Raw genomic sequence first — 26,762 nt, 5'->3', positions numbered from 1 at the left:
GGCCACCGTGCCCTGCGATGTTGGGCAGACTTTTAACTGTGCATGGACAAAGGGACTCCATTGATAAACGGGGAGAAGTAGCCTCTGTTCTGCCTGTTTCACAAGGCATTATGGCAAAATGAGCTAATACGAGTGGACATGATATTTTGCAAAACCGAGAAAACATCCAACAAGAGGCAAGAGCTAAAATTCAGGGCAAGGACCACATGTGCCTCGCCTGCCCCTGCCCTGTGCCTAGCCCATGCCGGGTATATGGTATGTGCTCAATAAGTATATGCACAGATGAAAGAATGAGGAAAAAATGTATAATTTTGGACCAGTGATGACTGTTGACTCTAGTGGCCCCAACTTTAACATGTATCAGGATTACTGAAAAGGCCTTTTAAAATACAGTTGCTGGGCACCCCTTTCCCCAGATTCTTATTCAGTGGGTCTGAGTGTGTCCCAAGAATGTGCATTTCTAATGAATTCCTAGGTGATGCTATTGCTAGTGGTCTGGGGACCACCCATCTTTGAGAACCCCTGCTTTAAACTAAGGATCAACAGTTGGTAGCCAGTAAGCTGAATCCGGCCTGTGGATGTGCTCTGGTTGGAAGGAAGGAAGGAAAGAAGGACAGACATGAACTTCTTCCGTTGGACAGAGTATTCGCAATTTTGTCACAATGGCCACCACTCCCAACTGATGCCACTTGGGAGATTCTGATCATTTGTTTACCTGCCTGGCCTCTATTGCATTTGAGTGTACAATCTGTGACCTAAACTATTCTTAAACCTGTTTTCTCCTGGTCCATTTTGCAACCTGGAATGTTCCTTGGAGCTCTACCTGCTGTCATCCTGGAGTTCTTCCTTCCACTCAGAAACCAATCAACCAACCAGTCAGTCAAGCGTGAGTCCCACATCCAGGTTAAAGAGCACATGGGAAGATGTGGGGCTGCTTCGCGGGCAGCACTGCTGGGAGGTGGGTGGTGGGTGTGGAATGCCTGCTGGGCTGAATTTTCAGGCATCTTTTTTTTTTTTTGCGGAACGCGGGCCTCTCCCTGTTGTGGCCTCTCCCGTTGCGGAGCACAGGCTCAGCGGCCATGTCTCACGGGCCCAGCCGCTCCGCGGCAGGTGGGATCTTCCCGGACCGGGGCACGAACCCGCGGCCCCTGCATCGGCAGGTGGACTCTCAACCACTGCGCCACCAGGGAAGCCCTCAGGCATCTCTGAGTTAGGGCGGGGGTGAACTGCTGCCAGCCAGTGACTGGACCACTGGATGCCCGTAGCCCAAGGCGCTTAGTCCAGGTCCTGGGCACCCCCCCACTCCGGCTGCTTTAGCCTCAGGGGGCCGCTCTCCAGGCCTATAGGAGCTCCTAATCTAGCTGCTCCAAGTCTGGTAGCAAGCCTTGACCCTACGGGGCCCAAGGGAACCGCTCAGTGTCTGAGAGATGGAGGGATAATCGAATTTCAGTGTTAGAGGCCACGGGCAGCAATGAACCAAACCAGGAAAACATACACTAATCCGAGCCCATGCGCACCTCAGAGACCACTGAGAGTGCGGACTGGGCACCTGCTGGGTGTGTCCACAGCCTGTGGTCAGAGGCTGGGTGAGGTGTCTGTCTCCCACGTGAGTAGAGGGTTTTGCCCTCAAGAGCCTCTGCCATGGAGGGCTCACTCTTTTTCCTCTCCGGTCTTAAATGGCTCCTCTGTGGGGAGGGTCTCTCTGGTCCTGAGAGCAGGTCAGGCCTCTCTGCGCTGTGTCCACAGCTGCTCGTCCACCCCCTGCTCTGATCCTCCCACACCGGGGTCCCTGCCTGCTGGTCCACTTCCCCACTATACGTCAGTGACTGTGTTGACTGTGGGCACTGCTGTATCTCCCAGCACAGTATCTGGCATACAGCAGGCACTCAACATGTGTCTTAAAAGTTTGGGCTTTCCTGGTGGCGCAGTGGTTGAGAGTCCACCTGCCGATGCTGGGGACGTGGGTTTGTGCCCTGGCCCGGGGGGATCCCGCGTGCCATGGGGCAGCTGGGCCCGTGGGCCATGGCCGCTGGGCCTGCGCGTCTGGAGCATGTGCTCCGCAGTGGGAGAGGCCTGCGTACTGAAAAAAAAAAAAAAAAAAAAGTTATTGAGTTAAACTTCTATGTTATGTGTATTTTTCCACACTTAAAAAAAAAAAAAAGTTGACCCCTGGTCCCATCCCAGACTAATTAAATCAGAATCTCCGGGGCTGAGCCCAGGCATCAGTATTTTAATAGAAAAAAAAAAAAAACACACACACACATGCAGCTAAATGTTAATTTCAATTATGGGAGACTTTTGTGATTTTTATAACTAAGGAAAACCAAAAAAAATCTAAATGTGAAAAATGCACAAGAAAATAAGTTAGTGAGTTAGTTTGCTAGTTAGTGAGTTGAGGTTAAGTGCAGGCCAGTCTGAGCGGAAACCAGTTCTAAGCCTCTTCTGGTTTTGACCCTCTCTGGGTACGTGTCTGCGTTTGGCATCAGCTACCCCACTTCTCAAGAAGGGAACCCATTTGCCAAGGAGTGAACGGCGTTGAGGGTTGGCTTAGAGGGCCCAGAGGAACCAGGGTTTGGGAGTCGGAAGAAGGGCCTGGACCTCAGAAGCACAGGTGTGCACATCAGCCTCCAAGGGTCAAGGGTCTCCCACCTGGGGACGAGCGGAGATTGTATTCCATCCTTGTTATCTTTGTGCTAAATGACAGTTACTCTGGTCTTCATCCATGGAGAGTTTCTGAACTTGTCGAAGTCACACTTCCCTAGTGTCTCAAGTTTAACTCAGACTGTTAGCAAACAGACAGCAGTGGATTCACCACGGGCCATCGGAACAGAACTGCTGTAAAAGTGCGAGCCGAATTGCTTTCCATCAGCAGATAAATATTGCACATTGGTCCTTGGGACCGTTGTTCTCCCACCAGGGTGGGTCTGTCAATCTCGTTTCTTCCTGTGATTATAATGAAGGGCATTTTCAAAAGGCTTTGACAGCCTGTCAAGTTCTCACTGAAACTAATTTGAACTCTCTTCTGCCTCTATGTCGTGTAATTACCGTGCTGGATATTTTCCATTTTCCCCTCCAGATACACTTTCCACCCTGCTCTGTGGCCCATCATTGGCTCCCCACTGGGTTCAACCAATGGGAGACCCTAGCTGGAGACCAGAGGGCGGGAGAAGAGAGAGGGGCTGGGGTAGTTATTCCCCTCGTTCCCTCTCTGCTGGGCAGTGGTGTGGCCATGGCAGCTTTCCCCTACTGAAGGTCGCAGGCTGGTGGTGACTCTCTCCCGTAGCAACAGCCCTCCTGATAACTGCCCCCTCCCCTTGTCACTCCAGGCCTAGGGGTGGTCAATTGCCGGTCCCAGAGTGCCTAATCATTCCTCGTTGCTTTTACTGTCCACATTTTGGCCCTTCATTCAGCTCTCATCACTCGCCCCTTGTGCATGTGCCATCATCTCTTTCCTGCCCAGACCCTGGCTGACACGATTACTTTCACGGTTCTTTTTAGAATATGCTCATAGCCCATTCTCTCAGCTGGTAGGATGCAGTGAGGCCGAGGTTACAGGTATGACCCCTGTGGGGGCCAGTTGGCTTTGCTCCGTGATGGATTCTGGCTTGGTCCGGGTACCCTTAGCTTTCTCCCTTGAGTCTAAAGAGGTCAGGCATCTCTGGGGCTGTAATATGACGGTCCTCATTCACCAAGAATCTTCTCTGCTCAGTCACTGTCTTAGGTGATGTACTGGGGTCCTTTCCTACATCCAATCCTTCGGGGTAGGAATTATCATCTCCCACTTCCTACAGATGAGAGAACTGAGATATCCAGGGTTGGTGTAGTTTCCTCAAGGCCACAGGGCCACTCTGGGGAAGGGAATAGGATTTAGGTTCACATCTTAGTCAAAGTTGGTGTGCTTTTTGGCGGGGTGGGCTGCCTCGGGCTACACGCATGCACACATTTTTGTGCAACTGGAAAAAGCTGCTGTTAGAGAGCCAGTTCTACAAGCGCCACTGGTGAGCCAGCTGTATGTGGTGGCGGCAGCAGCTTCGCAGAGGGAGAACAAGGTGAAAATGCTTGGGACCAACAGGGGTCTTTACTAGACAAGACTTTCCCCTGGGCTGCATGGAGGTGGTGATCCCTGCAGAATATGCTGGTGGGATCCGGGTAACCTGGCCTTGCCTGGTCTTGTCCTTCCCGGGAAGTCCCGCAGGCTCCACTCCCTGAAATAATCCATTCTTTGAAATGACCTCAGAGAAGCTGTCTGCATCTAGCTGGCACCCTGACCTCAGGCACTCAAGAGGGCCTGGTTCCTTTCAGTTGTTTGACTGCAGCATCCTCAGGGTCCAAGAATGTGAGTCGCTTCTGTTTCTCATCTCAGATCTCAGGGCCTGGGGGTTACGACTGAGTGATTTGAGACCCTCAGGCCTCAAAATGTAGGGACTCAAAATACTGAATTGTTTTCTCAGGAAACTACTTTTTTCTTCCTTTCTCTCCGCCTCCCTCCCCTCAACTTCCTGACGCCCAATCTTCAAGGCTGGGATGGCGTTATGTCCATTATATCACACTTATTGGTTGTGCTGCTCAAATCTCCATTCTTTTCTCCCTTCTCTCCTTCCCTTCTTTCTCTCTCTCTCTCTCTCCTTCCCTCCCTTTCCTTCCTTCCTTTCATCCTTTCTTCCTTTCTTGTCTAGCAACCTTAGGATTTTAAAAAGGTAACTACAGGATTGCCCACACTCACGGGCACCATTTTGACTCAGCTGTGCTTTTTGCAAAAAAAGGTCTGGATACAGACAGGCTAATGATCTGAAAGCCAAAGTGACTCCTCTGAAGAGTGACATTTTAGTTGCTAACAGTGATTTTATAGTTTTTAAATTATGTGCTTTACAGTCGTGATTATTAATCATGTTTTTCCTAATTGTGTGATGAGGGAGGTCAGTCTTGAATTTTAATGGTAATGATGGGCTCTCTTCTTTTGATAAAATATCTACTGACTGCTTATGTGGTTCAAGGCATCTTCCAGATCAGCACCACCACCCAGTAGAAATACAGTCTGAGCCACCAATGCAAGCCATATATGTAACCTGAAAATTTCTAGGAGCCACATTAAAGTAGTAAAAAGAAACTGGTAAAATTAATTTCAGCAATATATTTTATTTAACCCAGTATATTTTAAATGTTATCATTTCAACACATAATTAATATAAAATTATTTATGTGATATTTTACTCTTTTTTTTTTATACTGAGCCTTTGAAATTTGGTGTATAACCCAACACATCTCAGCTGGAAGTAACCACTTGTTCGTGAGCTACCTGTGGCTTGTGGCTTCTATATTGGGCAGTACAGCTCTAAAGAGAAGATTGTTTGCCTGAGAATTGGGCGGTGAACTATTATCCTGGGCATAAATCACCTTCCCACCTAAGGTTAACTCTTTCACAGTATTAGAACTTCAATCCAAATGCCCCAGGAGAATTAATTCACGAGGTGTTAAAAAGCACCTTTTTAACCAGTAGGGGAATTCCCTGGTGGTCCAGTGGTGAGGACTCGGTGCTTTCACTGCTAAGGACCTGAGTTCAGTCCCTGGTCGGGGAACTAAGATCTCACAAGACGAGCAGCACAGCCAAAAAAAAAAAAAAAAAGCACACAGTAGGTGCTTACTACATGGTTTTAAACCTTGAGCAAAGCAGTTCCTTGTTACCCCAGAGTTACTTGATATATAAATTGGAGACTATTTCCTCCAAGACCCTAATTTTTTTCTCTTGTTATTAAATTATTTCAGCAAATTTGGGCATGAAGCTTGCCAGACTATTCCTGTTTCTGTGTGTCCAGTCAGCTACTGTAGCTTCCTACTTTGTCCCTGACGGCAGTGGGACCTCAGCAACCAAGCAACCAAGGGCAACCAAGTCTTCCAACTCTCCAGTGGTCCAATTTAGTAACAGACCTTCTCAGAAAAGCAAGCTAAATTAGGAGACTCCCAGACTCACCCCCTGCACAGGGCTTCTACGTTCCTTGTATCAGGGCAAGTTTCTTCCTACCTTGTGCCTCTACCCGACTCTAGCCTGTGGACCCAGAGCGGGTGTGAGCAGCTCTTACCCGGGACTGCTGGTGCTTCTGGTAGAACTCGGCCACATTAAAATCATCCAGGTCGACCAGCAGGCTTTGTTTACACATCTCACAGGTCTTCACAGCGCCAAGATCTGCTCCTTAAATTAAAGAATTTTGTTACACGTAACCCTTTTGGTGTTGACATTTTGCGAGCGAATTTGTGTGTGTGCTAGGAATTCTGCATTTCAGTGGCCTTCCTTTTTAAAGTCAGTCAGTTTTCTTTTCTTCAGGCTCAAGGTAGAAAATGACCTTGAACCTGAGATCCAAAAAATTTCCTTTGTCATCATTTTCATTATTATGCAAGCTTCCTGTGAGTGAAATTCCCAGGAATTTCACCTGTTTTAAATAACAGGTCTTGCTTTGTGTTTAAATATAAACATATTGGTTCATAAAATTAGAATTACTACATGGAGGCTGAGAGTCGGTAACACAAGTGTTTGCCAGAAGAGTGAATATTATGTCTATGTTACTGTTGTTTTTCCTGGCAGATCTAACACCGGTCCAAGCAAATAAATTAGTAAGGACCGAATTGGTGGCAGAAGCTATCCTCGATCTGTGGCTTAAAAATCTGTCTTACTCCTGCCCAGGTGACTTGCCACCTGAGAAGAGGGAGGGACCCTGGGGCCATGTGTGGGCACTGGTATGGCAGTATCTGGGGCCAATGCTTGAGCCTGAGTTCAGCCTCATTTGGGAAAAGAAACAGGAGAAGGCTTCCTTTGTTGCTGGTTTGTTGGGTTTTTTTTTAACGTGAATTCTAGATCAGCACTTTTTCCTCCACTTATCCTATTCCCCAGTGCAAAAGTGGAAGATGCAGATCTGTGGCTGTTATGTCTAAGCAAGCGTGTTGCCATATGCCCTTTCCCCCTGGTGTAGGTGCTGCATTTTGGCTAATGATGTACTAGTGTTTATTTTATGCATTAGAAAACAGAGGACTGGGAATTCCTTGGCGGCCCAGTGGTTAGGACTCTGCACTTTCACTGCAGGGGGCCCCGGGTTCAATCCCTGGTTGGGAACTAAGATTCCACAAGCCAAGAGGTACAGCCAAAAAACAAAACAGAGGACTAATAGGGTTTTATACCCCAGTTCTATTTTTCCCCACTGGGGATACAAAGAAGTAGTAAATAATAGAGAATTTCAAAAGACAAGGATGAACAGCGATCCCTTATCTGCATTTTGTTGACTTGATTTTTTTTTTTTTTAAGCATCATTCTATAATACTTAAGGCTGTGGAAGGTCCCATGTGTCCTCCAATCTAATCCTGCCAGATCACACCCAGACCAGCATTAGCATTTACAAGCATTTAGCAGTACTTTCATCACACATCTCATGAGTAATTTTTTCTGTGCTAGATGTTTAATTAGCCCACATTTCTCGTAAGATAAAGCAATGCACAGCATAGTCATTAGCGGCTGAGATCCACTTGTTCTTTGCTCTCTGAAGGGCTGGGTACCCTGCTCACTGTGTGGAGATGCATTTAAGTAGCTCGGGCAGTGGGCGCTCCTACATTTCTCCTGCAGACGTGGAGAAAGGGCCTCAGGGAGGAGACAGTTAACGGGATCATCCTGTGTGTTCATCGCCTGATTAAATGGTGTGCTGTGCTTGCTGAGGGGGCGTGGTGACACGCCACGGGGACAGGGTCAAGTTCTAGGTCTCCTGGGCTGTCTGGCACAATGATAACCAAGGAGGAGAACATGGAGGAGAAGCGAAACAGCATCTGGCTCTGGGGTAAAAAGTTCTCAGAAAGGGGAGTCTAAAAGCCTTAGGTCTTTTTGAAGCGAAGTGTTCTTTGCATTGACGTCCTTTTTTTTTTTGCGGTACGCGGGCCTCTCACTGTTGTGGCCTCTCCCGTTGCGGAGCACAGGCTCCAGACGCGCAGGCTCAGCGGCCATGGCTCACGGGCCCAGCCGCTCCGCGGCATGTGGGATCTTCCCGGACAGGGGCACGAACCCGCGTCCCCTGCCTCGGCAGGCGGACTCTCAACCACTGCGCCCCCAGGGAAGCCCTGGCGTCCTATTTTTTTTGTTGTTGTTATTCAAGTTGCTCTTGTTCCCAAATGTTTTGAAGAAATCTCCTGTTCTCTGCCAAGGAAACTACAGCCGACCTACTGACATGGCTGTATTTAGGTTATAACCTCCCTCGGGAGTTGAGAACGGGGTTTCACACCCAGTTACAAGATCTGTTAAAGACAGAGCTGACAAAATGAGCACAATGGGACTCTCTTTATCTAATATGGCGGCAGAAAAATTAGATCACTGCTCTTTTCGTTGCCGCAAAAGGGCAGCTGGGCTCAGCTCCTAGGTGCTACCCCAACCCCTCTCCCCAAGTAAAAGGAAGCAGAACTGGTCTGTCTACCAGCTGCCGTGGCCGCTGTGTGTTTGCTGAGACCCAGCCATAGACCCAATTCTAGTTTCCTTCCTCCTGGGAGGCAATCTTAGCATCTCTGCTCAGGCCTCGGACAGGGGTAAAATTCGACAGCACGTTCCAGGATTCTTCCCTGAGCCTTGAAAACAAAACAAAACAAAACTCATTTCCCTCCCATAATTTGAAGGCAGCTTAGTCCTGCCCCTGTCCTTCGGGGGCTGTGAGCAAGGGCCCCCTTCCCCCCGAGCGACTGCTGCCGTGAGCTGTCGTCAAGGCTGCGAGTCCCACAGGGCGGCGCCTCGTGTTAAGTATGCGGCACGTGTGTCGTTCCTACTTTCCCACCTACCTGATGTTATTTTCACTTTCAGCCATCTTTTCAGGCACTCCGGATGGACAGACCGCAGGCTTCCCACGCAGCCGCACGGCTCCACGAGGGGATTGGCGGGGGAACCCCCGGCTATCTGACAGATGCGACACAAGTCTCCCTCCTCCTCAGAGTCCTCCTCCAGGAGACTAAGTGGAAAACAAGCCCTCGTCACTAGGAGTCTACATGTTTGCAGTTTCCGCAAATACCAGCTCCCAGAGCGTAGGGTGGGGCGGGGAGGAAAAGGGAGCCATCCCCCCCGCCCCCATGCTGTCCTGGGGTCTAACCCACTGCTCCCTCTGACCCTGCTGAAGATTCTTCCCGGTATGACGGTTACTGATAACAGGGTCAGGGATTCTTTTTCTTTTCTTTTTAGGCCGCAGCAGGCAGGTGGTAGAGGTATTTAAAATTTTTTTTAATTTCCTTTTTTTTAGGCCACACCCCGCAGCATGTGGGATCTTAATTCCCTCACCAGGGATCGAAGCCCGCCCCCGCTGTAGTGGAAGCGCAGAGTCTAAACCACTGGACCATCAGGGAAGTCCCTAGGTTCACGATTTTTAAGTCAGGCTCCTTTGCAGTTGTTGATCCGTGTGAGCTAACCAGGAGCATCAGCGCTCCTATCACACATCCAAAGGTTGGGCAAGAGCTCCAGAGGGAAACTGAGCCAGAGGCTAGGAGCTCTTCTCCCCGCACCCGCCAGGGCCTGCCTTTGAGGTTTGCTTCTAAAACTTGTGAGTTTGATGACTTTGGACAAGGCGCTTGAGCTTTCCAGGTCTCTGTTTCCTCATGTGTAAAGCCATGATGATCCGACTACTGCTACCCACTTATAGGGTCATGGGGCGGCCTGGAGGGGGTGATGAGGGTGAACCTGTTGTGCAGACAATAAAGTGCATCTGGAGTCTGGTAAAGTATTGGCATGTGGAGACCACTCGGTAGATGTTGGTTGGGATGAGTGATGAACCAGTGAACTTGGACGTGAACTCACCAGTAACTCAACCCTTGCCAATAAACTGCTAACATTCCAGAATATAAGCTGCTGGAATGTGATGAAGATGGAATTAATGAAAATGTAAGCAAACGTATTTGTGTCTCATAAATGGTGAGTCAATAGCTGGTTGATGTTCCTGTAGGGAGGCTTTTGAGGAATCTAAGGCTAATTTTTTGTTATTTAGAATCCTCATGGGCCTAGGGAATCTCTGGTCAAGGAAAGCAAAACTGGCTAGAGACTAAAATCAAAGGAGAGGAAGAAATGGACATTACTGTGGATATAGGAGTGTATGCTCAGTGTCTTAAAAGAGTTTTCTCCCCAAGAAAGGGAAGTTCAATGAAAAGGAACAGAATTATACTATCTCATGGTGGGCACAAATAAAAGAAGAGATATGCCACGTTTACCAAAGAAAGACTCGATGTCTCCAAGATGTCAGTTCTCCCCCAAATAATCTATAGATTCAATGCAGTTCCAATGAACATCCCCAAAAGCTGATTTTTAAATGTATATAGTCAAGGACTCTTAAGGAACAAAGTGGGGAGGGAGGCTTTTGCACTTATAAACTTATAAATCTTCAGTCATTGAGATGGTGTGCCTTAGGGAAAAACAACAACAAAAAGAACAGAGAGCCCTGAGACAGACTTATATATTTATAGTTATGTTATGTGACAGATGTGGCTCTGCAGGGGAAAGATCCTGGGACACATTGGTATTCACAATGCATACCTCACACCACAAATTAAATATCACACTTAAGTCCAAAATTCATTTCACATGAAGTCCTAAACGTGCACAGGAAAACTGTAGAGATTTTGGAAGAAAATAGGAAGAATGTCATAATGACCCCAGGTTAGCAAAGGATTTCTTAAGACAACAAGGTACAAATCACAACCTGTAAAGAAGATGGATACAGTTGGCTACATTAAAATTAAGAATTTATTTTCATTAAAAAACATCAAGAAAGAGGAGAGACAAACTACAAATTGAGAAAAGATATTTCCAATACATAACTGTCAGAGAATCAGATTAACAGCTAGACTGTATAAAGGATTTAAATATATATATATTCTAAAAGAAAAATGGGCAGAAGACATAGATAAGCATTTTATAGAAGAAGAAATAGAAATGGTCATTTAACATTTAAAAGAGCCAACAGGGACTTCCCTTGTGCTCCAGTGGTTAAGACTCCCTGCTCCCAATGCAGGGGCCACAGGTTCGATCCCTGATCAGGGAACTAAGATGCCGCATGCCACACAACGTGGCCAAAAAAAATTTAAAAAGAGCCAACAGAACACCTAACCTTACTAACAGTCATGAAAATGTAAATTAAAGCCACGGTATCATTTTACTCCCGTGCGACTGGTGACAATTTGTAAAGCCAATCAATACAAGTGCTGACAAGGATGGACAACAGTATACATCACTGTTGAGACAATACATTGGCATTACTTGTATGGTGGAAGCTGTGCTACCCACCAGTCCAGCAAGTCCGCTCCTGCATAAATATCCCAGAGAACTCTTCCCATGTGCACCAGGAGACGTTTACAAGAATGTTCATGTAGCACTGTGTACAGAAAACAGTAAAGGACCCAAATGTCCATCGACAGGAGAATGGCGAAATTGTCTGTAGTGGTGAAAGCAAATGCATTAAAGCCCCAAAACATCAACCAGGATGCATCTGGCTAACGATGTAAGGGGAAAAAGCGAGTCACGGAAGAACAGATATTCCATTTCTAGGGAGTTCAAAAATAATAGTAACATTTCTACAGAATTCAAAAATATATACAATGTGTTGTTTAGGAATACATATGCTCATATGGTGAAGCCATGAAGCAAAAAAACTTCCAACAAGAAACTAAAAAGCAAAGGAATGATAATTGCAATGCAAGAATGATTTCCAGAGGGTTTAGGGGGTTGGGAGGGAGGAGATGAAGGAGGGAGATGAGGAGATAGAGTGAGTGAGGGGCTCCCAAGCTCCAGTGATGTTCTGTTCGCTGGAAGGTGGGCACAGGGATGCCCGGGTTTTGTTCTGCTTCTAATTCTCTAGAGTGTGCGTATGTTATATGCTTGTTTGTATGTATCAAACTAACTAATCAAGCGAACATTTTTTTTCTTTTTTTTTTTAGAGATTTGGGGATGTCTTTATTTTTATTTATTTATTTTTTTTAACTCAAGCGAACATTTTAAAGAGTGTAAGTGGCATTGAGAAATGGGCTTGAAATCTTAAAATAAGGCATATTATAAAATATGAACCGATGTTTACTAAAAATTGCATTTATATGCAAAGATAAAAGACTGGAAAGAGTTTTTTACAGTGCTTTTCTCTGGATTATAGGGTTATTGGTGATTTTTCTTTTAAGTTTATATTTTTAATACTTCCTAAAATGAATAATTTTGAAATAATAAGAAAAGCATAAGGTTTATTGTATACAGAAAAAAAAGACAGTGATAAACGAAGTACACAAATAGTAGCTGTTTAATGCATTACTACACCTAGAAGTGGGTGCATTTTTAAAAGAAGTCATTTTTAGCCCGAAGGCATTGCTTTGGGATGGTGGAGGTCCAGACCCCTGCCAAGTGGGTTTGAAGAGTATTTTTGGGTAGGTGAGGATGGATGGGTGCTGAGACCTTTTGGCCCTTAACCCTGGGTCTGTCTTTTGGTAGTTTGTTTGATATGGAAAAAAAAAAGGTGCTGCTAACAAGGAAATTACTTCATTCCTGCAGTCGAATGATAGACAGGAGTGTGTGAGCATTCTAAGTCGTATCTTTTCCTTCTTTTTGCATTCAGATTCATTGCCATGGAATTTTCCCACTTACAGATGAATATCAACGGGATAATTAATGACCCAGTGAGCCATACTAACACAAAAAAGAGGGCTTGCATTCAAAGAATCACTTTCCAGATCAGTAAGCCAATATCAGGGCATGGTAACACCTATCATAAATTAAATGGTCAAATCCCGACATGGTGTTTAACGACAGCTTTAAAAAGTATTGCATTTCATAGTTGTGAAATATCCCAAAATCATCTCACAAGAAAGGAGAGATCAAAGAAAAGAGCAATTCAAAAAAGATCTTATTTCTCTCTTTCTTGTGCATGAGAAGCAGCACGTAAAATGGAAGCAGTGGTCACCCAGCGTGGCCCTTCAGAGAACTGAGGTAGCTATGGCAACTGTTGGAGACCGGCCTTTTAGTTTGGAAGGTTCAAATTCTAGAACTGTTGGTTGGATTTGCGCAGAGCTCATGGGGGAGAGCTGGTGAACTTCCAAGTGCTGAATGGCTCCTTCTCTGGGGAGATAACAACCATTTCATAAAAAAATCTTGGTTCCTAATTGCTAGGGGGAAAGGGAAGCCCTATGTAGAAGTCAGAAACCCTTGGGACTTCCCTGGAGGTTCAGTGGTTAAGACTCCATGCTTCCACTGCAGGGGGCACGGGTTCGATCCCTGGTCGGGGAACTAAGAAACTGTAAGCTTCAAGGTGCGGCCAAAAACAAACAAGCAAACCCCAAAACCCTTATATTTGGCAAACTTGCCTTTTATTTTCTTTGTTTTTAAAAATTTTATTTATTTTTTATTGGAATATAGTTGCTTGCCTTTCTTAAAGTTATGGTATTCAAGGAAAAAAACACTTTGGGAATACTGAAGAAATTGGGCTGGAACACCAAACGTTTCTTTGTAGAGACATATATTTTAAAAGCAACAAACTAGACAATTTTCTTGAAAGAAGAAATCATTAAAATGTCAAGGAAGGGCCTCCCTTGACTTAGAATCCCCATGACCCTTTAAGGAAAGCACTGCTTATTTTCATGTTAGAGAAATAGAATTTAGAAATATATATGTATATTCATATAATTATGAAAACTCCTCACCTTTCTTGTAATTTCTTGAGTTTCTCAGGGTCTGCCTTTATTTTAGTGGCTTCCTTTTCATCGGTGACGCCAGGGACCTCCATTCTGCTCCCATTGTCATTTTGATTTGGGAACTCAGACACTGCAAAGAAATTAAAAGGTATATTTTCTTGCAGGGACCTGGGCACATGTAAGTGGCCTTGTAAATTTGTTTCTGATGGAGAGGAGCTGGAAGACTCCACCAAGGACAAGCTGCTTTGAGGATTTAGTAAGAGATCTTCTGTATGTAATGGAGCCTCCTGAGATTGGCTTGTTAAAGTAATATGTTCTGCTCCCCTGACATCAAATTCATGCACACTGTTTACAGGAAAATAACTGTGGTTTTCAGCACTGGCAAATAGATTCCTATTTCTAATGGGGGACAGTGGTTGACGAACATTAAACCTGGAGCTTCCCTCCGAGTCTGAACGGGGAGCTAAGGTAGATGATGCGGACAGGTCTATTGGAGTATCGTCTCTCAGAGCAGAATGCATGAATGATCCTGGAGTGTTATAGGATGAATTCATTGATGATCTTGGAGCTGTTGGTCTACCAGCAAGAAAACAGCCAAGAGGATTATTAGAATCACTTAAATGGGCCTGCCAATCTCTTCCATAATCATGGGTTCCAGGCCTGTCTTCCATAGAAATAACATCACGAAATACATTTCCAGCATTAAGGTCATCCTCCAGACTGCTTTTGGATTTGGTGTCCCATGAATGAAAGGTCTTCTCATTTTCACTGTCACTGCTGTCTTTCTCTTTAGCAGACCCCCCATCAGGCTGCCCAGGGTCTTGGAATATCCCTTGCCTGATGGAAGGCTGCCCTGTCACTAGCTGCATTGCACTGCTAATTCGTAATGAGCCATGACTGGACTCACTTCTTCTTACAGAATTCGCTCTGCAATTTGCAGGACTTTCTTCAAAACTTTTATTTTTGGCCTGAGTGGCCAATGTCCCAAGAAATCTACTTCTCTTATGATTGGAAGGAGAACGGAGCGGGTGCATACCAGCCAACAAAAGTTCTTCCTCTGCATGGGTTTCCTCTTCAGTGTCATCATTTTCTTCTTCAGAGTTTGAGGATAAAACGGAATAAAAATCTTCATCTCTGAACCGAAACATCCTTCTTCTTGGCCCTTCCAAGGTGGTAGCTACGAGTGGTGGCCCCAAGGACTCGGTCAACTCTTGAGGACTGTTTGTTCCTTGGAAGGCCTGGGATAGGGCTGGGTGTGGTTCCTTCTGGGAGAGAGCACTCAGGTCTTTTTTTTTGGCTTTCTCGGGGGTATTCTCCATCACCGTTACTAGCTGTGAGGATGGGACCAAGTTTCTTCTCTCTCGAGTTGGCCTCTTCAGCTTGGTGTCACTTGCCCACATTGGACCTTCTTGTTGAACGATTGGATCTGTATTGAGAAAAGATAAGCTTATCATTTTACTGTAGGTGCTCACAGATGAGAGACCTCTAACACCAAGGGTGAGGGTCCCATAAAGCAACAAACAAGCCCTGGAGAGGAAAACAGGCATGGTTAAAATGACTGGAGGTACTGAAGGAGTACGGGACAGTTAGTTTCAGTTTACCGCGTATGAACTCTGTTTTGTTTTTGTTTCTTTTTTTTTTTTTTGTCTGTGCCGTGTGACATGCGGGATCTTGGTTCCCTGACCAGGGATCGAATCCTTGCCCTTTGCAATGAAAGCACCGAGTCTTAACCACTGGGCCGCCAGGGAAGTCCCTATGAACTCTCTTTTGTACACTTGTGGAGCTCAGGTTGGTCCTGGGGCAGCACAATGACCCTGAGGATACAGATCCTTTCTGCAGAAGCTCTGGGAAGACTGTCCAGCCCCACATCAGTCAGGGCTGATGATGGGTAAAATCTCTCAAATGATGGTTTCCATACCAGTATTTACTGAGAAGGAAAACCAACACTCCAGGAATGACTACTACAAAACCCACCAGTGCTTTCTCATCCCAATTTGTTCAACATACATTCAGGACACTCCTGCTTCACATACAGCTTTACAAAACATTAAGAAATGTACAGTCTACTCTGGCAGATTGGGAGGAAGGCTCTAGAAGCTGCTGCCCTGTTAAATTGATGATCATGGTTACATTTACTACTCAGTGCAAATAAAAATCATAACCCTCTGATGAAATCATGATCTCCTCTTTGTCACTAGCCCCTAGTCAGTTTGTAACCTCTGACTGTGATAGAATTCCTCTCCGTTGCCCCCTGAATCTAAAGTATGAGGAGATGTAGAAAGAGGAGAGAGGTCAAGTGCCCAAAGGGGTAGGAATGTCTATGGGTGAAATGGTTTGGTCAAAACTTGCCTTATAAAAATAATGCATAAGCACTATTGAGGGCACCATGCTAATTGTGTTACATGTACACAGTTAGGCTCACAACCCTGTGGAACAGGTGCCACAATCACACCACATCATAAGTGAGAGCACCAAGGCTTAGGGAGTCACATAAGTTGCCCAAGATCCTATTTCCAGTAAGTGATGGAGTGAACATTTGAACTCAGATCTGCCTGATGCTACAGTTTGTAACCACTACCCTGCACTGGCTGGACTAACAATTTCCTTGTAAAAACAAGAATCCACTTCATTCCTAGTGTGTGCACTGTTGAGGGTTTTTACCCTCTCAACGTGGATAGGACACTGGACCTACTTCTCTGATTCCACTGTCCTGTGTTCCCTCCTGCCATTGGCCACCCCCTTCTGCTCCCCCCTCTGCTATCCTGTAGGATCTGGTAAGGCGCTGCCATCCTTATCGTTCGGCTCCCAAAGCGGTTCACCCTGTAGAGTGGACAGGACTCCACAGCTTCGGCAAGGCCTGTGTGGTAACAGCTCAGGCAGGTGAAACAGAAATCCTCCAAGCGTCTGGCTTAGCCGAAGACCAAGTCAATACAGACTTGCTTTAGTGGAGGCGCCTCTCGGGAGCAGCAGTCTGCGTCTCCAACATCCCGATACTCCGTAAGCCTCCTTTTATTGTTAACTGCATGGGACAATCAGGGACGCAGTGAGAATCTTTACTCATCGGCTCTTCTAGAAATCAGTTAAGCTTTCTTATCAGGCCCCTCCTAAGTTTTTATAAACCCCAGTAAGAGACGTAGCAGTGATCCTAGGATGCTCTGGGCGTCTGGCTATGGATGTAAAGGATTGGAGCTGTGTGCCCACCCAGGCTGGGCTGATGGCGTTTTAAGGAACAAATGCTTCTATGTGACAATCTGAATTCTCTCTCTCTCCATATATATATATATATATATATATATATATATATATTTTTTTTTTTTTTTTTTTTGCGGTATGTGGGCCTCTCACTGTTGTGGCCTCTCCCGTTGCGGAGCACAGGCTTTGGACGCGCAGTCTCAACGGCCATGGCTCACGGGCCCAGCCGCTCCGTGGCATGTGGGATCTTCGCGGACCAGGGCACGAACCCATGTCCCCTGCATCGGCAGGCGGGCTCTCAACCACTGCGCCACCAGGGAAGCCCTTTTTTTTTTTTTTTTTAAGAAAAAAATGATATGGAGGATTCGGAAGGGTAGGCTTTGGTTAAATACATTTTTTGTTAGTTTGTTTTTAATTTAATTTTTTTATACAGCAGGTTCTTATTAGTCATCCATTTTATACACATCAGTGTATACATGTCAATCCCAATCACCCAATTCATCACACCACCACCCCCTCCCACCACTGCTTTCCCCCCTTGCTCTCCATACGTTTGTTCTCTACATCTGTGTCTCTATCTCTGCCCTGCAAACTGGTTCATCTGTACCATTTTTCTAGGTTCCACATATATGCGTTAATATACGATATTTGTTCTTCTCATTCACTCTGTATGACAGTCTCTAGATTCATCCATGTCTCTACAAATGACTCAATTTCGTTCCTTTTTATGGCTGAGTAATATTCCATTGTATATATGTACCACATCTTCTTTATCCATTCATCTGTCAATGGGCATTTAGGTTGCTTCCATGACCTGGCTATTGTAAATAGCGCAGCAATGAACATTGGGGTGCATGTGTCTTTTTGAATTATGGTTTTCTCTGGGTATATGCCCAGTAGTGGGATTGCTGGGTCATATGGTAATTCTATTTTTAGTTTTTTGAGGGACCTCCATACTGTTCTCCATAGTGGCTGTATCAATTTACATTCCCACCAGCAGTGCAAGAGGTTCCCTTTTCTCCACACCCTCTCCAGCATTTGTTGTTTGTAGATTTTCTGATGATGCCCATTCTAACTGGTGTGAGGTGATACCTCATTGTAGTTTTGATTTGCATTTCTCTAATAATTAGTGATGTTTGAGCAGCTTTTCACGTGCTTCTTGGCCATCAGTATGTCCTCTTTGGAGAAATGTCTATTTAGGTCTTCTGCCCATTTTTTGATTGGGTTGTTTGTTTTTTTAATATTGAGCTTCATGAGCTGTTTATATATTTTAAAGATTAATCCTTTGTCCATTGATTCATTTGCAAATATTTTTTCCCATTCTGAGGGTTGTCTTTTCTTCTTGTTTGTAGTTTCCTTTGCTTTGCAAAAGCTTTTAAGTTTCATTAAGTCCCATTTGTTTATTTTGTTTTCATTTCCATTCCTCTAGGAGGTGGATCAAAAAAGATCTTGCTGTGATTTATGTCAAAGAGTGTTTTTCCTATGTTTTCCTCTAAGAGTTTTATAGTGTCTGGTCTTAAATTTAGGTCTCTAATCCATTTTGAGTTTATTTTTGTGTATGGTGTTAGGGAGTATTCTAATTTCATTCTTTTACATGTAGCTGTCCAGTTTTCCCAGCACCATCTATCGAGGAGACTGTCTTTTCTGCATTGTATATCCTTGCCTCCTTTGTCATAGATTAGTTGACCATAGGTGCGTGGGTTTATCTCTGGGCTTTCTATCCTGTTCCATTGACCTATATTTCTGTTTTTGTGCCAGTACCATATTGTCTTGATTACTGTAGCTTTGTAGTATAGTCTGAAGTCAGGGAGTCTGATTCCTCCAGCTCTGTCTTTTTTTCCCTCAAGACTGCTTTGGCTATTCTGGGTCTTTTGTGTCTCCATACAAATTTTAAGATATTTTGTTTTAGTTCTGTAAAAAATGCCACTGGTAATTTGATAGGGATTGCATTGAATCTGTAGATTGCTTTGGGTAGTATAGTCATTTTCACAATATTGATTCTTCCAATCCAAGAACATGGTATATCTCTTCATCTGTTGGTATCATCTTTAATTTCTTTCAACAGTGTCTTACAGTTTTCTGCATACAGGTTTTTTGTCTCCCTAGGTAGGTTTATTCCTAGGTATTTTATTCTTTTTGTTGCAAAGGTAAATGGGAGTGTTTCCTTAATTTCTCTTTCAGATTTTTCATCATTAGTGTATAGGAATGCAAGACATTTTTGTGCATTAAATTTTGTATCCTGCTACTCTACCAAATTCATTGATTAGCTCTAGTAGTTTTCTGGTGGCATCTTTAGGATTCTCTATGTATAGTATCATGTCATCTGCAAACAGTGGCAGTTTTACTTCTTCTTTTTCAATTTGTATTCCTTTTATTTCTTTTTCTTCTCTGATTGCTGTGGCTAGGACATCCAAAACTATGTTGAATAATAGTGGTGAGAGTGGACATCCTTGTCTTGTTCCTGATTTTAGAGGAAATGCTTTCAGTTTTTCACCATTGAGAATGATGTTTGCTGTGGGTTTGTCATATATGGCCTTTATGATGTTGAGGTAGGTTCCCTCTATGCCCACTTTCTGGAGAGGTTTTATCATAAATGGGTGTTGAATTTTGTCAAAAGCTTTTTCTGCATCTATTGAGATGATCGTATGTTTTTGTTTGTTTGTTTGTTTGTTGTTTGTTTTTTGCGGCATGCTGGCCCCTCACTGTTGTGGCCTCTCCCATTGTGGAGCACAGGCTCCAGACATGCAGGCTCAGCAGCCATGGCCCATGGGCCCAGCCACTCCGCAGCATGTGGGATCTTCCCGGACTGGGGCACAAACCCGTGTCCCCTGCATCGGCAGGCGGACTCTCAACCACTGCGCCACCAGGGAAGCCCGATCATATGGTTTTTATTCTTCACTTTGTTAATATGGTGTATCACATTGATTGATTTGTGTATATTGAAGAATCCTTGCATCCCTGGGATAAATCCCACTTGCTCATGGTGTATGATCCTTTTAATGTGTTGTTGGATTCTGTTTGCTAGTATTTTCTTGAGGATTTTTGCACCTATATCCATCAGTGATATTGGTCTCTAATTTTCTTTTTTTGTAGTATCTTTGTCTGGTTTTGGTATCAAGGTGATGGTGGCCTCATAGAATGAGTTTCGGAGTGTTCCTTCCTCCACAGTTCTTTGGAAGAGTTTGAGAAGGATGGGTGTTAGCTCTTCTCTAAATGTTTGATAGAATTCACCTGTTAAGCCATCTGGTCCTGGACTTTTGTTTGTTGGAAGATTTTTAATCACAGTTTCAATTTCATTACTTGTGATTGGTCTGTTCATATTTTCTATTTCTTCTTGGTTCAGTCTTGGAAGGTTATACATTTCTAAGAATTTGTCCATTTCTTCCAGGTTGTCCATTTTATTGGCATAGAGTTGCTTGTAGTAGTCTCTTAGGATGCTTTGTTTTTCTGCAGTGTCTGTTGTAACTTTTCCTTTTTCATTTCTAATTTTATTGAATTGAGTCCTCTCCCTCTTTTCCTTGGTGAGTCTGGCTAATGGTTTATCCGTTTTGTTTATCTTCTCAAAGAACCAGCTTTTAGTTTTATTGATCTTTGCTATTGTTTTCTTTGTTTCTATTTCATTTATTTCTGCTCTGATCTTTATGATTTCTTTCCTTCTGCTAACTTTGGGTTTTGTTTGTTCTTCTTTCTCTAGTTCCTTTAGGGGTAAGGTTAGATTCTTTATTTGAGATTTTTCTTGTTTCTTGAGGTAGGCCTGTATAGCTATAAACTTCCCTCTTAGAACTGCTTTTGCTGCATCCCATAGGTTTTGGATCGTTGTGTTTTCATTGTCATTTGTCTCTAGGTATTTTTTGATTTCCTCTTTGATTTCTTCAGTGATCTCTTGGTTATTTAGTAATGTATTGTTTAGCCTCCATGTGTTTGTGTTTTTTATGTTTTTTTCCCTGTAATTGATTTCTAATCTCATAGCATTTTGGTCAGAAAAGATGCTTGATATGATGTCAATTTTCTTAAATTTACTGAGGCTTGATTTGTGACCCACGATGTGATCTATCCTGGAGAATGTTCCATGTGCACTTGAGAAGAAAGTGTAATCTGCTGTTTTTGGATGGAATGTCCTATAAATATCAATTAAATCTATCTGGTCTTTTATGTCATTTAAAGCTTGTGTTTCCTTGTTAACTTTCTGTTTGGATGATCTGTCCATTGGTGTAAGTGAGGTGTTAAGGTCCCCAGTTTTAATGTGTTACTGTCAATTTCCCCTTTACAGCTGTTAGCATTTGCCTTATGATGCTCCTATGTTGGGTGCATATATATTTATCATTGTTATATCTTCTTCTTGGATTGTTCCCTTGATCATTATGTATTGTCCTTCCTTGTCTCTTGTAACATTCTTTATTTTAAAGTCTATTTTATCTGATATGAGTATTGCTACTCCAGCTTTCTTTTGATTTCCATTTGCATGGAATATCTTTTTCCATCCCCTCACTTTCAGTCTGAATGTGTCCCTAGGTCTGAGGTCCGTCTCTTGTAGACAGCATATATATGGGTCTTGTTTTTGTATCCATTCAGCAAGCCTGTGTCTTTTGGTTGGAGAATTTAATCCATTCACGTTTAAGGTAATTATCAATATGTATGTTTCTATGACCATTTGCTCAATTGTTTTGGGTGTGTTTTTGTAGGTCCTTTTCTTCTCTTGTGTTTCCCACTTAGAGAAGTTCCTTTAGCATCTGTTGTAGAGCTGGTTTGGTGGTGCTGAATCCTCTTAGATTTTGCTTGTCTGTAAAGCTTTTGATTTCTCCATCGAATCTGAATGAGATCCTTGCTGGGTAGAGTAATCTTGGTTGTAGGTTCTTCCTTTTCATCACTTTAAGTATATCATACCACTCCCTTCTGGCTTGTAGAGTTTCTGCTGAGAAATCAGCTGTTAACCTTATGGGAGTTCCCTTGTATATTATTTGTCATTTTCCCCTTGCTGCTTTAAATAAGTTTTCTTTGTCTTTAAATTTTGCCAATTTGATTACTATGTGTCTTGGCGTGTTTCTCCTTGGGTTTATCCTGTATGGGACTCTCTGCACTTCCTGGACTTGAGTGGCTATTTCCTTTCCCATGTTAGGGAAGTTTTCGACTATAATCTCTTCAAATGTTTTCTCGGGTCCTTTCTCTCTCTCTTCTCCTTCTGGGACCCCTATAATGCGAATGTTGTTGCATTTAATGTTGTCCCAGAGGTCTCTTAGGCTGTCTTCATTTCTTTTCCTTCTTTTTTATTCTGTTCTGCAGCAGTGAATTCCACCATTCTGTCTTCCAGGTCACTTATCCATTCTCCTGCCTCAGTTGCTCTGCTATTGTTTCCTTCTAGTGTATTGTTTTTGTTTTTTTTTTTTTTTTTGCGGTATGCGGGCCTCTCACTGTTGTGGCCTCTCCCGTTGCGGAGCACAGGCTCCGGACACGCAGGCTCAGCGGCCATGGCTCACGGGCCCAGCCGCTCCGTGGCATGTGGGATCTTCCTGGACTGGGGCACAAACCCGCGTCCCTTGCATCGGCAGGCAGACTCTCAACCACTGCGCCACCAGGGAAGCCCCTTCTAGTGTATTTCTCATTTCAATTATTGTGTTGTTCATCTCTGTTTGTTTGTTCTTTAATTATTCTAGGTCTTTGTTAAACATTTCTTGCATCTTCTCGATCTTTGCCTCCATTCTTCTTCTGAGGTCCTGGATCATCTTCACTATCATTATTCTGAATTCTTTTTGTTGAAGATTGCCTACCTCCACTTCATTTAGTTGTTTTTCTGGGGTTTTATCTTGTTCCTTCATCTGGTACGTAGCCCTCTGCCTTTTCATCTTGTCTGTCTTTCTGTGAATGTGGTTTTTGTTCCACAGGCTGCAGGATTGTAGTTCCTCTTGCTTCTAGAGATGAAATTTTCTATACAATGATAGAGTCAACAATATTTGGTGCCAAGATCTTAAGGTCTGTCTCACTTTTTTGCAAAAATTTCCTTCCAATTTGTTGTAGTCTTATCACTGTCCCTTCGTGGTCACCAGCTGAAACCGTGCAAGTCAGATTAGGACTTGAACCCACGAGCCGGGACTTGAACCCAGCCAAAATCCAGATTGGGACTTGAATCCACAGTCCTTTAACTGAGCTCACACACCTGGTCTCATGACTTAAAGCAGCTCAGGTTCTTGATGTCTCATCACAGAAATAGTTCAGTGAGAGACCAATTACTTTTTGTTTTGAATGTGATGAAGAGCCTCAGAGATTAGCTAACAAGTGCTGGGACCTGAATCTTCTGGCTGTTCCCTGAACGCACCTGAGCCCCCTCTGCCCTCAGCCTGTTTAGGTCAGGCTTTGGGAGACCCCTAATAGGCAAAAGAATCAGCTAGAGCAGCTTCTGAAACTCAGAAACTGGAAACAGCAGGAATCATAGCTTATTTCACAGAAGCCACCGAGCTGTCACTTGGTGACACTGGCTTCTGGGGCAGGAGAAGTCACAGGCTAAGTGCTGTCCTGCAGCTCCTGCGGATTCTGGAGACACCCTGGGAATGCATCTCCACCCTTTCTTGTCATCACAACAGCCTTCCTCTTTAAAATTTCAATCCCTTGTGTGTGTGTGTGTGTGTGTGTATGTCTGTGTGTGTCTGTGTGTGTGTGTTTCCCCTACAGGTGGTAGACTGTGCTATTCTATATTTGTGTTATTATAATCCTTTTTCTTGTGTCTATCAAATAGGGAGCAGATTTCGTAGCTCTAGGCCAGTGAACAAACACTCGATTGGGTAGGCCAGGGATATGCTCTTCATAGACTAGGCCCTGCAGACGCTGCTGAATGCCTCTCTGAGGCCCTGCATGGACTCCAGCCCTGACTGGAGTGCCTGCCGTTTCCAGGAGTCCGACTAGGTGCAACCGAATGTTGTGGGTGCAGTGAGATGAAACCGGAAAAAGCATCTCTCTGCCCTAAGACTATGTCTTTGGCCTAGACTTCCGCATGTGCTTGACCAACAGTTTCATCCGTTCCGACAGCCATAGAGTTTTGTTTTCCTCTGGTTAAAAAAGTAGTCGATGCCCATTGTGGGAAATTTGGAAGACACAGAAGAGGATGAAGAAGAAATAAAAATCACCCAATAATCAAAACTCAGAAGACCATTGCTACTGTTCTGGAATTCAGAGGTGGGTTGCAAACTCAAGACCCATGGGCTATTTTCATCCTGTACTTGTCTGCTGGCTCAGTGTTTGAACACTGAGTTACCTGCCTTTAGGGGGAGCATGTCTGGTTCACCACAGGCCCCACAGCCTTTGTCATGTATTTCTCCTGCCATACCTGCCTGTTCCCTGAAGACATTTGAATTTACAACCCAGGGCTCTCTTATCTAGAAATATTGTCTTAAAAAACAAAACTGGGATATCTGGGTATATACGACTTTACGTCCTGCTTCCTTTCCCTAAACATTTTATTGTGAGCATCATCTCCTGCCATTAATTGTGAAGAACACAATAATAATTATACTGCAAGGGTACATTATATAAAATATCATAATTTGTATAACCTTTCTCCTATTGTTTGGTATATAGATTATTTTAAGTTTTTTTGCTGCCACAAATTACACCAGGATAGATGTCCTTGCTTATAACTCCTTGATTATATGTCTTATTTTCTTAGAATAGATTCATAGGAGTGGAATTGCAAGCTTTCTGAAGACTTTGACACATGTTGCCAAATTCCACTTTGTACCAAGTTACCCTACAGGTAGACTATGAAAGCATCTCTCATAACTGTGTCATCAGGAATGCATGCCAAGGGCTTGGCAAGCACCTGACACATCAGTGCCCAGGAAATGTTAGTTATTAGTTTCACTACCAGTATTGAACATTATTTGAAAAAACCTTAGCCTAGCTAAGTTAGGCCAAATTTATCTCATGTAAGTTTACGTTCATTACTGAGTGAGCTTGAACTTCTTTTCCCTCCAATTCTGTCAGCCATCTGTATTTCTTCTTCTGTGAAGTTGTCTGCTGTGCCTCTTCCCCAACTTTTCTATTAGGCATTTGTGTTTTTCTTATTGATTTGTAAGAGCTTTCTATGTATTACCTCTCTGTCCCATTTGCTTCGAATCTCTCACTGGTACAATTCAAACATGTGGCTCCTACTCCCACTTATGCAAACCACTTAGAATGTGAAAAAAAGGACTACAGAGAGACGACTGAGGGAATAATTGGGGGAAGATAAGCAGTCCTGGTATAATAGAAAGTTGGAACAAAATCTCAGTGAATCTCAGGATCATGGAAGATGTCTTCTGGGTGCAGGTGGTGGATTAGATGAGCCTCCTGGGTCCAGGAACGTCTGCTGCATAGGGAACCTCACCTTTCAAATAACAGTCTACAGTTCACTGAGGACTGTTGGGGAGATGGCAGGAGAGAAACTTACAGGAGTTGAGTGCCCACTATAGTCAAGTCCTGGTCAGACTATTATCTCCTTTAGTTATTACAGCAATGCAGTGAGGTAGATATCATTATCCTTATTTTAAGACAAGGGAACTGTAACCCAGACTGGCTACTTGACCACCCAAGACTCCACCGCTGGGAGGAAGAAGAGCTGGAATTAGAAGTGAGATCTGCCCTTCCCAACAGAAGGCATTAGATCACTGGGAACCCGTGGACATCTAGTTGCTAGGGATTCACATATGCTCTAATCGTCCCTAACTTCAAGCCATCCAAATACATGTTCTATATTTGCGTGTGTCCACCACAGTATATATCATATTTTTAAATAAAGGCTCCTGTGTTTATCCGGTAGCAAGGAAGTGTGATGCTCGGTGGCTTCCCCAAGGGGAAGAACAGATCCTTGGCAAGGTGAGCTGCCAAGCATCCCTTTCCTTGAATCCCAAGGGGGGTCCTTAGGACCTGTTCCTCCTTTCCTTCTGCCACCGCAGGAGAGGACAAGCGTGGCTTAGGCCTTGGGATGAACGCTCAAGACTGAAAGAGGAGGTATCCGCCAACCAGGGCTTTGAAATAAAGCATATATTTGCTTCGATGTTATTTCTTACATGGTAAGGTCTTGACGCCTTGGATCAGAGGGGAGAAGATCTCCGTGGGAGGTGAGTTGTCGGCCATCCACAGACCCCCCTATCCTTCTCTCCTGGGGAGTGGGCAGGAACTGTGGCCAGGTGAGACATCCCTGGGCTGCAGACTGCCTCTCCACCCCCCACCCCCACCCCATCCCCCAACACCTACCACCCACCACCCAAATACCCTCTCCAGAAGCCTGATGGCGGGCACCCACTCAAAACCATGCACAGTCTCATTTATGGAGTAATGGCAGAGAAAATTAAAACTCCTCCCTGCCCTGCCTTTTCCCAGCAGCCTCCCTTGGAGAAGGAAATTGGATCCAATAGTTTGCTTTTAAGTGTTTCACTGTAAGGTACACACTCTTCCCATAAAAACGGAAGTGTCTAAAAACCACACGGAATTCACCAGGTTACAGCACAAGTCGGTCTCTCTGAGGACTGAGGTGCACGAGCTGCAGGTCCTTACCTACTCCCCTGAGGGCTGGCGCCTTCCTGGGCAGCTGCAGTTTCTCTCTGCTTCTGTCCCCAGAAGCTCTCGGGCTCTGCATTTCTGGGCTGACTATGAGGTTTGGCCTCTTCTTCCTTGATAAAATCTGCGATGCCTGGGCTGCTGAAAGATGCAAAATCTTTTCAATAATTTTTACAGGAAAACATCTTCTGTAGAAAGAATGCTCAAAGGGTGGGGAAGGCTTTTAAGGAAATAGACCCAGGAGGTCAGGGAAGAGCTGGATTTGAAATCTGGTTCTATGACCTTGTAGCCATGTGGGCTTGGACAAATCACTTCTGGAAGCCTCAGTTTTCCCACCTGTGACATGGGAATAATAGTACCTACTTCACAACGCTTTTATCACC

At 44.3% G+C, this 26,762-nt stretch overlaps 1 protein-coding gene across 1 annotated transcript in view; it reads right to left on the bottom strand.

Moving 5' to 3' along the window:
• The window catches only part of MARCHF10 (membrane associated ring-CH-type finger 10), an 83,620-nt gene that overhangs the window by 12,669 nt on the left and 44,189 nt on the right, over positions 1 to 26,762 (bottom strand). Inside the window, exons 4-7 of the mRNA XM_065897454.1 lie at positions 26,377 to 26,520; positions 13,672 to 15,088; positions 8,797 to 8,963; positions 6,078 to 6,187 (exon numbers count right to left, since the gene is read on the bottom strand). Of these exons, the coding sequence (XP_065753526.1) occupies positions 6,078 to 6,187; positions 8,797 to 8,963; positions 13,672 to 15,088; positions 26,377 to 26,520 (1,838 nt within the window). The remainder of the gene's footprint in view (positions 1 to 6,077; positions 6,188 to 8,796; positions 8,964 to 13,671; positions 15,089 to 26,376; positions 26,521 to 26,762) is intronic.

The sequence above is a fragment of the Phocoena phocoena genome, chromosome 19 (genome assembly GCF_963924675.1).
Source record: "Phocoena phocoena chromosome 19, mPhoPho1.1, whole genome shotgun sequence".
Lineage (NCBI taxonomy): Eukaryota > Metazoa > Chordata > Mammalia > Artiodactyla > Phocoenidae > Phocoena > Phocoena phocoena.
The sequence above is the reverse complement of the archived record's forward strand: the minus strand, read 5'-3'. Positions and strand labels throughout refer to the sequence as shown.